Below are 15238 nucleotides of genomic sequence, written 5' to 3' on the forward strand. Positions count from 1 at the left end.
ACTCAACAGAAATGAATTAACAATAAACTGAATGAAAGTAGTTTCAAAAATGCACTACTTATAATAATATAGCAAGTAGATTTTTTAAATATATTTTTTAATTTTCAGTCTTCAACTTATAATGGTTTATTACAGAATCTTTAAATCGATTTCTCCCCTAAAATTCAGTACGACATCATGACACTTATATGAATTCAAAACTTATCTAATTATTCGATTTCCAGAATTTATTAAATTATCGATTTATTTATGCAATTTACTAGAAACTGATCATTTAATTCTGGAAAGACTAATATAGTAAATTGTTATTGAAAACACATAAATATATTAGATTATTATATTAGAATATATATTAGTATATTAGAAGAACTGTGAAGGAAAAATCGGTTACATATCCCCAAATATGAAGCGACAAGCTCAATAAAACTGTTAAAAACTCTTATTTATTTCCAAAATAAAAAAAAGTTAAAGGTAGGGAATTTTAATGAATTAAATATACATGCACATCAGAGACGCAGTAATGGGAGAAAAAAGTGGGGTTATAGATGATGGACTGGTATCTTAAGGAGTGCCAAAAAAATGAAGCTTTGAATGTTTATTAGTCACATATAAGGGTTAAATATAATGAGTGTATGGAAAAAAAATTCCAAACCAAAACGTCATTTTGATGGGTGGAGAGGGGGGGGGGGAGCAAAAAAATCCACATTATGTCTGGGGCGTCATTTAAAGTTATCACTTTATTTGCGCTCTAAAAGAAGCGATATAGTTGGTTGGAATTCTCTACCGACAGCGCCAAAGAAACTCAACTGCATTTTCCCATTAGCAGACCATAAGTAACTAAATCATGATTATAGCAAAATCTACAGGGTATCTGAGATTCAATAGCTAATTACTTAATCGCTTGATATAGGTTCCTATATGATCAAAATATTGCAAAAATTATATATTAGATTGTTTGAATAACTAAAGGCACTACTAAAAAATTACGAAATCTAAATTTTCACATTGTTCCCAGGGTTCTTTGAATCATATTTAGTGAAATATTTTTGACTCACTGATATTTTAAGTAAAATAAAATATAACAAAACAATAATAAGGATCAATCTTTTGTGACTGAAACTGGTTAAATTACGAAGCTCTGAATATAACTACTTTATAAACGGTTTATTATTATTTAAGTAGTCTCCTTGAGAAAGAATTGCCTTCATATGTATGGTTCAGTCGGTTTTGGTCATGGAAGAGTCAAATTTTTTTGCTTAAAAGGTTAGAGTATTTTGCTAAATATGATTTATTATTTTAAACCAACCAAAAACCGCATCTAGAGAATGCCACATATTGATTGACGATTCTTCTCCAATATAAAATCATTTTAAATAACGATATCAAAAGCAGCATTAGTTTTCGTCGCGGAAGAATAAAGCTTGTATTTTTCAAAATACTAGATGTTAACATTTTAAATGTTAATTAACTATCGGGCCACGTTTAGAAAGTATTTTCTGTATTCTTGTCTAAATTTAAATATTCGATATTTTAACCAAGAGATTCTTTTAAAGAAGATTCGCTAAGAAAGTTTTCGATTAAATTTAGGTCAAAATAATGAAGATTAATAAAAATTAATTTTGTCCATTTATTCCAGCGAAATCTTTTGAAATAGCAACATATTTGAATATATTTTTGTCGATAGAAGTACTTCTTAATTTAAAAGTTTAATTATTCAGAAGCATTTTAAGATTTTAATAAGAATTCATATTGAACAAATAGAAGTCGAATAATGGCAAGAAAATAAAACGCTGCACTATCATTTAACTAAATTAGACTTTCACCCTGTTTATTCCATTTACAGTTTTAACCCTTTTTTATAGGGATCTCGTAAACCTAAGTAAAATATTTCTTCAATATGTAGTGTATCTAATTTGAAAATTTTTGAGACGTTTTTCTGTATAAATTAATTTTCGATTCATTCTACTAGTAAGTGGTAACCACTCACTCGCAGAACTCGTAATGATATAACAATTGGTGGTGATAGGTCTATACATACTAGTGCATTTATGACAGTTTTTAGCGCCAAATATGAAGAAAGAGAATGAAAATATAACGCCATGCTCGCCAATTATTCTTTCTAAACCGTTGTTGCAAGTGGAGGTTAAATAATCATACTATGCCTCAAGCGTTGCGTACTTTCCTATGCCATTAATTTTACTTAATTTAGAATCCATACCACTCTGCAAGGTCATCACGTCAAGTCAAAAATGAGTTCTAACATTCAGAGCGTTGTTCAATGTGCGAAGAAATTAATCTTACCTTCGATCAAGTCTGGACTTTTTTCTTCCATAATCACATCAGTTGTGTCATTGGTGGCATTTGGCAGGGTCTTTCGTAGAAGTGTTTTATTTATCGTATTCATCTTTGCCCATGGCGGTGGTCTTGAAGGAAGAGGTGGAGGTTCTTCTGTTTTAGGATAACGGGGAAAGAAGATTCGATTTGCTGTTGGTGAATAACTAGAAACCCAACCTGTTGGTGCTGTACCGTCGTCAGACCTCTAGATATGTATAATTTAAATATTAAAATAAAGCAATAATAAATGTTTTATATTAAATTTTATCACATTTCATATATTATAACTTGAGCAAATCACTAGTTTTAAGTGCTTGTAATTTTTGAGCATATATGAGATATATTGATATAATGCATTTCAACTGGAATATCTGATAAGTAATTATGTAGAAAGTAAACAGCTATCTGTACTGGTTATAACACTGAGGAGACAAAAATTTTGGGATACCTCCTAATAATATGTCTGACCTCCTTTTGCCCAATGAAGTGCAGCAACTCGACTCATCAAGTCCTTGGAAGTCCTTTGCAGAAATTTTTTGGCTTGCTGTCTTTAAAGGCGTCACTAATTGCGAAAGTATTGTCGGTGCAAGCTTCTGTACACGAGCTTACTTCTCGATTATGTCCCATAAATGTTCGATGAGATTCTGGGTGGTCAAATCACTCCTTGGAAATGTCCAGAATGTTTTTTCAAACCAATCGCGAACAGTTGTGGCTAGGTGACAAGGCGCATTGTCATCCATAAAAATTTTATTTTTGTTTGGGCACATGAAGGAATGGCTGCAAATGATATCCAAGTAGCTGAACATAATAATTTCCAATCAATTGTCGGTTCAGTTGGACCATTTCAAGTTTAAAAAAAACACGCCGTTACAGAGCCGCAACTACCTTGCAGAGTACCTTGTCTGCAATTTGGATGCACAGCTCCGTGGGGCCTGTGCCACACTTGAACCCTACTATCAACTCTTATTAAATGAAATCATGACTCATCTGATGACCAAGCCATGATTTTCAAGTCATCCAGGATCGAAATGATACGATCAAAAGCCCAGGAGAGATGCTGCAGGCCATGTCGTGCTATAAGTAAAGACACTCTAGTCGATATTCTGCTGCCTAATAAAGCTAAATTCCGCCTCACTATCCTAACAGACACGACCGTCGCACTTCCCAAATTGATTCCTGTGATTATTTCACAAAGTATTGCTTGTCTGTTAACACCGACAATTCTACGCACACGTCGCTGGTCTCGGTAACTAAGTGCAGGTTATTGGTCAATGCGTTGTCCATAGTGAGAGATATGCTGAAATTAAGTATTCTTGGCACACTCTTCACATCGTAGATCTCGGAATGCTGAATTCTCTAATGATTTCTGAAATAGAATGTCCCATGTATGCTTCAACTATCGTTTCACGTTCAAAGTCGATTAATTCTCTTCGTGTAGCCATAATCACTTCAGAAACCTTTTCACATGAATCACTTGAATGCAAATGAAATTCCTGCCCATAGGATACTTACTGCTATTTTATGACTTTTGTTACCTCAGTATACGTTATTCTCACACAGTGTATTATAATATATCATTGATTCATTCGTCTGCATGATCAGGGCTGGATTAAGTCTTCTATTATGTCTTAGGCATGCAAATATCTGGCCTTTTCTCTTTACAAACTTTAAAAACCGAATTTTTAAAATTTAATCTTTATAAAAAGTAGTTTTAAGTTGCAAAATTTTGAAAACATTTAATTGCAGATCGCTTTCCAAAAAGTTAGTTTCAGGGTATGGCACATGAAAGAAAATACAATTAAAATTTAAAAATAGGAAAAAACAGCAATATTTTTCTTAACGCAATCTAAAAAATATCTAATAAAAAGATTGGAAAGTTATTAAATAATAAAGCACCAAATTTCCTTTAGAACACTGAAATAACATAATATAAAACTTATAAATGGTAATTAATTAGGAATGTTATTAGAATAATATTCCAATATTAATTTAAACAGTTTTGAATTTTAATTTGACTTAATTCCATTGCACTGCCTATGTAATAAAAAAAAACACAAATTTAAATAATTTTTAAAATACCGCAATAAATATCGAGGATTAAAGGCTCTCTAAAGTTATAGGATTCATAAGTAAACACCTACATTGCTATTTAATAATCTGGCTCTGACAATGACATTTTTAACACGCGTATCTAATTTCAGAATTTTTTGATATTTAAATGTGATTAATTTGCAGTAGTGAATAATTTTTCAAAAATCATTCGGGTATATTTAAATATTTTAGATCGCCTTTTTTAATTCTCTTATGTGGATAGAAATAAGAGGAAACAAGGTTGCCAGACATCTTTATAAGAAAGTTTTATGTATTCAGAGATCAAGAGGATGAATATGAACTATATGGAATTAAAATGGCTATTTCTACCATCGCGATAATAATATACACAATGGAACTCCATTTGACTAATTTCCAGAAATTGAGATTACTTTGAGAGGAAAAAACTGAAATCCGTCTGCAAAGTCTTCTCGGTAATATCAAGTAAGTACAACGAAATAATTGGTTTTGACTGATTTGTTCTAAAGGGTGTCCCAAAATTAATGCAAGATTTGAATTTGCCACCATTCGAGAAGTAAAGAGTTGGCAAACCTATTAAAAAACCATTTGACAACTGATAGTTTAGGGTTAGTTAAAATAGAGCATTACACGATAGAAAGAGAGTTTTCATTCTTGAACAATATTTCAAAAATGGTGAAAGTCTGGCAGCCACAATTCAAAAATTTAAGAATCGGCCCCCTAGATTACGTGATTTATTACCTTTGGATTTCTTTTTATAGGATTATTTGAAACCAAATGACTATGCTAACAAGCCACAGGCACGCGTGCATTGAAGAAAGAAATTCAATGCAGCATCAACGAATTCAGGCAGGTTTGTGCAAAATGCTCATGGAAAATTTCGACAAAAGAGTGAGCATGTACCTGCAAAGAAGTGGGAGTCATTTGCTCTATGTGTTATTCCAAACATAACCTAATCCTGTATAATTTACGATTCAATAAAAATATAACAATTCAAAGATGTTTTCAATGTTTTTTATTTAATTGAAATCTTGCGTTAACACGCGTTCCATCATGTAACATTCCATTTTTACAAACTCTAAACTATCAACTGTCAAATAGTTTTTTTTAATAGATGTGCCAATACATTGCTGAACGAATGGTGGAAAATTCAAATCTTGCACTGATTTGATTCCACCTCCTTTTAGAAATATTTATATTTTAATAAAAAATGTATACAAAATGTTAAAAATATTATTTTTGGAGTCATTGAATTAACGCATTGTAAGAAATTATCATTAAAGAAAAAGAAACAACCTTTTTACAAATGATCGACACTAAATGATGGATGATTAAGAACTACTAGAAATAGTAATAATGATTCAGAACTAATACTAAATTACTAGACAGTTTACAATTTAGAGCCAGCCTGGTATAAATAATTTTGATAGTTAGATTTTTACTTCATTTCCAGTTTTATATATAATACTATAGTTTTTGTATTTACTATAGTTATATTTCTTCTGCGGTAAAATTAAAATTATTATTTTTCAAAATAATTGTTTAAAATTATAGAATGTAGGAAAATTAATAAAGAATTTTGCTTTAATGTTAGGTTTCATTGTATAGAATTTTTAGAATAGTGACTGCTTTATGTTTAAAGCAAAAACTTACTCCAAATGAAAAAGGGAGAAGTTGGAACGACCATTGAATAAAATTTGTGTTTTTGGATGTATTTTACTCCTCTGAATTTGCATAAAGATCATACAAATTAATCAGGTAGCACTAAATTTCAGATTTAGAAGCTTTCACAATTTACATTATAGTCGGATGCCTTTCTATGTGTTATAAAAATGATAATAACCTCATTCAGTGCAAAAAAATATAAATTATTCAATTCAAAATGATTAAATAAAAATTATTCGTACTTGCTCATTGCCTGAACCATCCTCTTTCGACGTCGCCGTCGACAAACTTTTATCACTCGCTTTAGAACTTGAACCTGTCAAAGTTAATTTCACAAATATAGATCACCATACTTTTTTTTAGTTCAAAGAAAATAAATGCATTTTATATATATAAAAAAATTCAACATACATATTATTAGAGGAATAGGATTGAAAAAGCCAAGTGATTGAGCAGGAGAACACTGTTCGTGAGCTCAGTTCAGTAGTTGTGTGACTTCAATGTTAATACTTTAAATTTCATAAGGAGATCATAAACAAATCTTTAAAGATAAAATGGAGGAAATATATTTTATTCATAGAGTATTCGATTACTACAAAACAGCAGAGGAGAATGTCAGCAAAATGCCATACATTTTGGAAAGGTTTCGCCAATCCATAAACCACCGCTATGATCAATGCAGAAATTGGCTTATGAAATTAGGTTACGTACACTTACTGTCAAAAAGTAATTCTAAAGTACATACCCTTCACCCAAAAAAGAGATATGGTTTCCATGACTGACTTGTCATTTTTGCGTTTCCATGCATGTGCATACTCTTAATGCATCTGAGTAGCGATTTCAATATGATTTTGAAAAACATATGTACTCTCTACTTCCTTCCTTTACTATTTGCATACTGAATTTTGATTGATATTGTATTTTATTTTTATTGAAATTGATTAATACACAGATACAAATTAAATTTTTAAACAAATAATCCTCTTATATTTGATTAGTGAAGCATATGTACAATACAAAATGCATGCGTATGAAATTCAAAAGTCAAATAATTTCAATTATCGATGTAAAATCCTTCACATAAGCGCACTTACTTGATGCACTAGTATTTGATATTTTTCTTGTGGAAATCTTTTCTTCTTTAACGTCTGCATTCGTCTTAGCTGTCTCTTTATTTTCAATAACAATCTGAAAACATAATAAGTCTGCATGAGAATGGGTGATTTAAAAAAATTCTGAGGCAGTAAACACAAATTTGTAAAAGCAGGAAATAAAAAAATAGAAATGTTGGAAAATTTATCTATTTAAATTCCTTTTCTTATTGATAAACGTTTGTCTTTTGATCCTCCAGGGGAATACAATCCGAAACTGTAGATTTTCACAAAATCAATAATATTTACCAAAGAGTTTTTAAAACCTACTTTTCATATATACCTTAATTCTTAAATGAAATGAGTAAATATTGGTTTGACTCCTAATAAATGATATTGTCTCACAACAAAAATTTAAAAAATATTCAGACTCCAAATTTAATAAGTAGAATTTCCAATTGTATACGATTAGTAACCCAAGTTTCAATGAATCAATGTCTTTTGAAAATACGTGAGTGTCAAATCTTAAAAGTGAATATGATCTCATACATGCGAGGTGAACCGGTACAGAGTATTGAGCTGACATTTGCAAATTCTTTGCACGATATTTTTACCATTTTTCTTCGCTCAAAATTATTATATAAAAATCTTTCTTAAATAATTTCTTATTTAAAAATATTTAAACATCTGTCATGGAATAATAAAATCGTACAATGTCCAACTAAACCACATACAAGGAAGATTATGCAGAACCGAATCTCGATCTCTGATTATGAGGTTGAGAAATTTTCCGATTATCTTACTTTAATCCAACAGTGTCATAAATATACGATATTAGTGAAATTAAAATGCCGTAGAGATATAGCAGTTACGTCAGCTACACCAGCTCAAGCGTAGGGAAAGAAATCCCTATTGGATGACATAATGTTTGAATTTGACGTGCTTAATTAATATTATTGCGAATTTGTAATAGTGAATTCCTTTTCAGTTAGCGTCATAGTGAGGAAAAAAGTTTTACAGATATTTCAATGGATACAGGACAATGACTTCTAGCTTTAACGACTAAGTTGGCGACCATTTGGCATTTGGCGACACTGATGACAAAAATAAATGTTTTTCGAAGAAAAGGGAATAAGATGATGCATCTATTAAGGCCCGAGATTTGTTGATTGATCTAGATTTTTCGATACCATGTTTTCAAACTTGCCCACCGAGAAGAGAAAGCGAGTGAAATGTGTCTAGTAAATTTTCTCTTAGAATGTAATCATAGAGATACTCTTTAGCAGTATTGTACGGCTTTTTTATTTAATTAGCAATTCACTTCTGAATGTGTTGTTATTATCTGCAAGCGCTGTTTTTGTATATGTTTCTTCTGCGTTTTTCTACCTACCTTGTTTTCATATTTTCCCACCGTTCTTAGTTATCGAACTCGTTGAACTTCTCACCGTACATTTATCGAACGGATTTTCAGAAGTAATATTCTTATTTGAAGATCAGACACAGTAGAATCTAGAAATATAATTACCTTTAAATCTTTCTTCTTAGGTTTTTTCCAGAACATGCCTAACGCCGATGTCTTCCGAGTGCGCTTGTCTGCCTCAGTGGCTTTGCGGCAATGTCTCTCCCTCCACAATTGAAACTGGTTTTCAACGTAAGACATGGTGCATTCGCCATCCTTAAAATCCTCCATTAAATCCAGAAGTTCCTGCTGACTGGAACTCAGACCTTTCTTCAATAAAGCGCGGGTATTAATTACTTCGTCATTGGCTGAAACAAATCGTAAAAACGAATTCTCAGCGTTCGTGAGTATCATAAACACTTTGAGAAATAATTAACAGGGTCATATTATTCATAAAATACTTTTTAAAGTTTGAGATAAAGATATCTTGAATTGTTCAAAATAAATAAAGAAAATACGTTACAAATAAAGAAAATACATACAAAAGAGTTAAAAGATAAACAAAATATATCAATACAAAAAAAAAAGCTTTTTAAAACTGAAAAAAAAAATCAAGTAAGAAAATGCCGACTGTCAAAACATTTATTTTTAGACAAATATTTTTCTCAGAAATAGATATCTGAAATGGCAAAATAGAAATATTTACATAAAAAGCAAGGATTTATTACCTCGAAATTAAATCGAAATTAGGAATGTACTTACACATCCTCAAAGTCATGTAATGTCCGCTTGATATAGAATTCATGATATCATTCTGTAAATTTTCTGAATCATTGCTTCGTCTTCTTTCCAAATGCTTGCAGCCCATTAAAAGTCTCTCATGAGGCTTCATTTCTGAAAAGGAAACATTTCCCATGCAATCTGAATCTATTTACAAACCCAAACTTTTAACAATTGTACATTACATCAAACAAATGGAAAGAAAATTAAACAAGATTAAGATGGAACGCGAGCTGTTATTAATTTTCTTTTTGAATACAAATAATCTGTGTTTATTTCAAACTTCAGGATTTTCTAAAAATATGTTTAGACTGCGAAAGTCAGCCCAAAACATTTTTATCTTTTACAAATGTGTATAACATCCTAATAAGTGGCAACAGAAGATGAAGTTTGTAACTTATTTTAAAGTTTGTTGTTTTTACTTCCCTTGTTTACATACGTAAGAATTGACCTATTTGATTCTCATTATCACGCGTACAACATCCGCGCCCGGAACATACGATATTAAGCACGTTCGCAGGCATTGAAGTGTTTTCGATATCCACATGCATATTCTGCATATAGTTATCTAAATCTGCTGACATTATTTTTTGTATTTTCATATCAAAGGGATATATAGTAGACTTTGTCTTCAAGGTCCGCTTTGAGTGCGACAGTGAACGGGAGAAAGGTATGCCTAAAAAATTTCACTTGGTAACGAAATGGAATATCACTTGTTTGTTGCCGAATGATCAAAAGAAATAAAATAAAGCAAATATTATATATGAAAAAGAAACCTCTAAACTTCAGCCTTTAATGTGTAAACAATTTTCATTTTATCACAGTTTATAAGAAAGTCGCAGTTATTTGTAATTGATGCAATTTTTTAAATTAGCATATATTATAGAGCAATTAATAATACAAAAGGTGTTCAAAAGGTCTTTTTATGATTACAAAAAATTATTACAGAAGCACCATTAAATATAATGCAATACAATTTTTGTATTGTTCATGTTCTGAAATTTCTTAGTCTAACAAATAACGCAACTGATGCAGAAATAACGATTTTAGATTCGATTGTTATCAAAATGGCACCAATGAAATCATGACGAAAGTAACATTAATGTTGTTTACGCTCACCCGATGTTACTTCACTAATTTTTTTTCTTTTGGGATTACATAAAGAGCACAGTGTTTGCACTGTCAGCTGAAGACAGTGATACTCACAAAATTAAGATTATACACGCTAGTCTATTATGACAACAGAATGATTATGAAATTATCATGATGAACAGGTGATTATTATGAAAGGCCAGTAAGTGTCGAGAGCTGGAATACCTCCTTGATATGTTTCAAGCTACTAAGGGTGCTCAGATTGAAATTTACCAAACTGAATGGCAAAAATTTTATATCCGTCTTTACAATACATAAAAACAACCATATGCCAAAATATAATGCCTTTTATTTTTTTTACAATAATTTTTTTGTAATCATGAAAAGACTTTGCAACCAACCTATAGTTTCATAAATAAAATAAATAAATGATTGTAGAATTTTTTTCAGTATATTAGAGTAACACGATTCAAACTAATAAATAAAATGCTTCCTCTCCTTATAATATTGCTTAAAAATATTTTTCCAAAAATTAAATCATTTGATAAATCGTCATAATTACAATCAACTGGCATCTGATTACCTTCAATAGATAATTAATTGAACACCATGCTAACCTATAATATAAATATCGCAAGACCACTTATAATCAATCAGCTGAGTTCTATCAATCAAACAATATGCGTTCAAGTACCCATAATATACTTGACAATTTTCATAAATTCATCATTCATCGCTATCAGTATTGACGGAACAGTAATTCGATCGATGATAAAATTATACATTTACATTATTTAATTTGATATTTGAAATTTTTATGAAAGTCATTAAATGTTTATATAATTCAATGCGTTTGAAGAATTATTAAACTTATTTATGTAACAATTATTTAAAATCTATATGCCTTTTCAACACACTATCAAATTAACAGTATTAAAAAAGACCTCTCATGTAATAAAAGGGTGGATCTTAACATATAAAAATTTGTTAATTAAAAAAATTTTATTTGTTGTGTCACTTATAATAGTTTTAATGGTTTGATTAGCCTTTTGACTTAACATTCTGCATATCAAGATAACTAACTTTTCTGATTTTGTTGTTAATCATCTTTTTCTTCCAATCAAAAAAACTTGCTTTCAAAAGCTTTATTTCATAAATTTTTCATATTAAATATGTAAAGTAATATCAATAACTTCAAATTAAACGAAATTTCGCTTTAAGTAACTTAAAAAAATAAAACTTGCTTCCTAAACGGAAAAGGAAAATGGAAAATTTCATAATGTTTTTCTAGATTTAATATTGTTAGGAATTTGTAATATGGCTACTCTGCACAGTTAGTTCCATGATAAGAAAGATAGTGTCAAAAATAGCTGAAAAAAATGCTGAACAAATGAGGGTCAATAATCCCTCTTGTTGTGGAGAAAAACTGGGACCATTTCGCAATTTGATGACAATTTTAAAATTAAGGAAGAAATTTTCTGAAGCTGCTAAATTTTGCGATATATCAATTGGAAGCGAAATTGTAATATATTTCAAGAAGCTTCTTTGTCCTGTAACGGAAACTATAAAAAGCCGGGTGACAGTCAGTCAGTAGTAAAATATTTGAGTTAAGCTCATGCAAATAATTGAGAGAATTCTCTCACGGCGCTTTGTATTGTTACGGTTGTTTATTACTGATATACAGTTTATGTACTGCTATTTACTAATAGTGCTGTTTTGACACGCTTTGTCTGAGTTTTGCTACTGCGAATTCGTGCTTTCGTGTTCAATAAAGGGCCTGTAAGGGATTGGCTCTTAACTGTGCACATTTTGGGTTTCCCGTAACAATATAAAATTACTAGAAATGTAAAAAGGATATCGGGAAGTTTCATTTTGAAGAATTTAAAATCAATAACATACCTGAGGGTTCTTTTCCTCCCATTTCCAAGTATCCTCCAAAACTATTTCGAGTATCTGAAGTTGGAAGTAAAGTGGATGGTAGGGACAAGGATCGACAAAGAGAGAGATGTTTGTGACCACCTGTGAAAATATATATAAAAAAAAGCATATAGTAAATGAATTGTAAAACTGTTATCCTAAAAATGTAGTAATAACTTTAATATTAATCGCCATTCATCTTTATATCTATATTTTACATAAGTCTCTTTTTGATGTGGATCTATCATCTCATATCTTATCTCTTATGACAACATTATTTTTTCTCATTTAATACAAAGTTTACAGCGATAAATAGAGTATCAGTGGACGGAAATTGTACTCAACTTCTGAGATAGAATTCTCACTTTACAGTAAAATAAACAGTTTTTATAAATTTAAATCAAACAAAAATTAAAACACCATAGAAACTATGGAGAATTTCCAATTTAACGATAAACGAGCGTATTTTTGAATTACATCTTCTCAATGTTATTTAATCATCTGTTTTCAGATCAACGCTTTCAACGTAATAGGTATATAGTCAATATTTCTTTTTATTTATTGCATACAATAAGACTCCTGTTAAATAAAACTCGTGTTATACGACATTCCCAAGAAATCTCAAATCCAAAAACACATACTATCCAATCCAGCACGAGAATTTTCAGATGCGGATTGCGAAGTGGATGAAAAGATTGTTGCAGATGGAAGAAACCCCTCTCTAAAAAACTGTAGAGGCATATTGCAGTCAAATGCTGACTTGTTGGAAGATTCCGAAGTGGACGATAGAATGATAACTAACAATGGCTTTGAAGTATAGGATGTAAACTCAAGAATTTTTAATATATATCTCTTAACTAAATAGAGATAAATATTTTGCTTTTTGCCAAAAGAGAAAATTAAATGTCGCCAATATACAGCTTCAATCTACCATATGCCTATAGACTTTAACTTTGTTTAGTTACTATTTTTTTTTTTTTTTTGCAAAAAAATTTAGTGACCACAATACATTTATTACAATATGTGCCAGTTTCCCTGAAAATCCCGCATTTAAACACCCTACTCTTACAGCTGAATCTATCTCAGATGCTCTCTAAATGCTCCAAAATAACCTTGACCACAATAATCGCCACATTTCTTCCTTCCTCTTGAATTATTTTCTCATGAACTTGGCTAGATATTAATTGAGATTAAAAACTTTACCATTGCTGTTTACACAGCTGAAGGCAGTAATTTAAAAATATGTGAAACCAATTTTTACAAAGCTGCTATAGACAAATTTTTGGCTCCATACCTGCTTCTTGCACAAGGAAAGAATTCATCCGGTTTGATGAATCCATTTCTGGTAGATCATTCATGAGCCTTGAATATCGCAGTAACTTGGTTCCCTGAAAAAAAAGTTTTATTTTTCTTATTAAGTATACCCCTGCTAACTATTCCAAAACGTGTACCTTTTATGTTTGCAACAGAAAAGATAACTCATATATAGATACACACAGTCTCATATGTTTAGCTTTTATTTGAATGCATAACTAAATTAAGTAAATATTTTAAGAACACGCTAGAATCGTTTCCATCTTGACATCATTAATTGAAACGATTGGTTAACCTTGTAAATTTTTATAAACAGTTTCCATCAAAAACTGTTTATGAAAATTTTCTATCTTTTAGATTGTTATTACAATGACGATAAAAATTAAATAGGGAACTATACAAATTCGTGTAACTGGAATGGTTAAGAAGTTATGAACATAAAACTTTCACATGGTCTTTATTTTATTATGCGAGACAACCATATGAAATAAATCGTCTATACCTGATATAGAAGAATAGGCGATATGAAATGGGAAATAAAAAAATTAATGCCACACATTTTCCGATATGAATAAAGAAATTAATGAGATAAATGATCAACCTCAACTGAAAAGCAAACTGTACATCGATTTTGATTATTGTGCATTGTAAAGTACGAGCGATATCAAAATATATTTACGATGAATAGCATTTCAAATATAAATGTACAAATGTGGTAGCTACAGTGATACAAGTTAGCACTTTAATACGTAACACATGTTAAGGATTTAAATCCGTAAAATATACGGTGTACTCACGTCGTAGGATTCTCTCACCTTCAAAATTAATCAGCTACTAACGAGGCGCATTGAGGGAATATGTTACAATTTATTAAAAGTACATTGTCAAATGTACGATAAACTATTAGAAATGAATAATAATAGCCTCATTCATAATTCATAGATATTCTAGTAAAAATGTGCAAATTAAAGAAAGCGCCATTCAAAATAATGCGTACCATATCATGATACTGGCACTATTGCATTGAAGTTTTTCGCGAATGCTTTCGGACTTCTTGCGCGTTTTTTGCTCCCTCCAGATTGAAATCCCTCTGCAAACAGTAAACTGACTGGAATCCTTATTGAAGTGAATTCAGCTCCATTCCATAATACTCCAGTCACACTGATTTCTGGATCACTTAAACCCAGCGTGTCTCACCATCCGAAATTAGGGGAAAGCAAATTATGGATTTCCTTGCAGATAGCTTATTTCTAAGCAGCCTGGTACTTTTTGTTTATCTGGATAGTTAAGATCATATAATTGCAATGAGTTAGTTCTCTGACAATCTGTTCGGACGTCAATTACATTTTCTTTCAGTAACTTTAGCCAAAAATAGTCCTGAGAGTTAGTTAGTTGAGGTAAGTTGATGACATTGATCTAATAATCTGCTTACATTACCAATAGGAAAAGTTGCTAGCTAATTTTTGGTCTATCTAGGCGAAGATTACAATCTTTCTTCAATTCTTTACTACAATCTTTCTTCAATTAACTTTCCATCCATATGTTTCCTGAACACTATATTCCACTTTCCATCTGA

General features: G+C 30.7%; 1 protein-coding gene across 4 annotated transcripts in view; it reads right to left on the reverse strand.

Annotated features, from left to right (window-relative positions):
* LOC129972832 (uncharacterized) overlaps positions 1-15238 on the reverse strand; it is a 59117-nt gene that overhangs the window by 22132 nt on the left and 21747 nt on the right. For all 4 annotated transcript variants that reach the window (XM_056087120.1, XM_056087118.1, XM_056087119.1 and 1 more), the window contains exons 7-13: positions 13643-13736; positions 12331-12450; positions 9322-9453; positions 8686-8927; positions 7164-7257; positions 6312-6385; positions 2302-2539 (exon numbers count right to left, since the gene is read on the reverse strand). In XM_056087120.1, coding sequence (XP_055943095.1) covers positions 2302-2539; positions 6312-6385; positions 7164-7257; positions 8686-8927; positions 9322-9453; positions 12331-12450; positions 13643-13736 — 994 coding nt within the window. The remainder of the gene's footprint in view (positions 1-2301; positions 2540-6311; positions 6386-7163; positions 7258-8685; positions 8928-9321; positions 9454-12330; positions 12451-13642; positions 13737-15238) is intronic.

Source organism: Argiope bruennichi, chromosome 6, assembly GCF_947563725.1.
Source record: "Argiope bruennichi chromosome 6, qqArgBrue1.1, whole genome shotgun sequence".
Classification (NCBI taxonomy): Eukaryota; Metazoa; Arthropoda; class Arachnida; order Araneae; family Araneidae; genus Argiope; species Argiope bruennichi.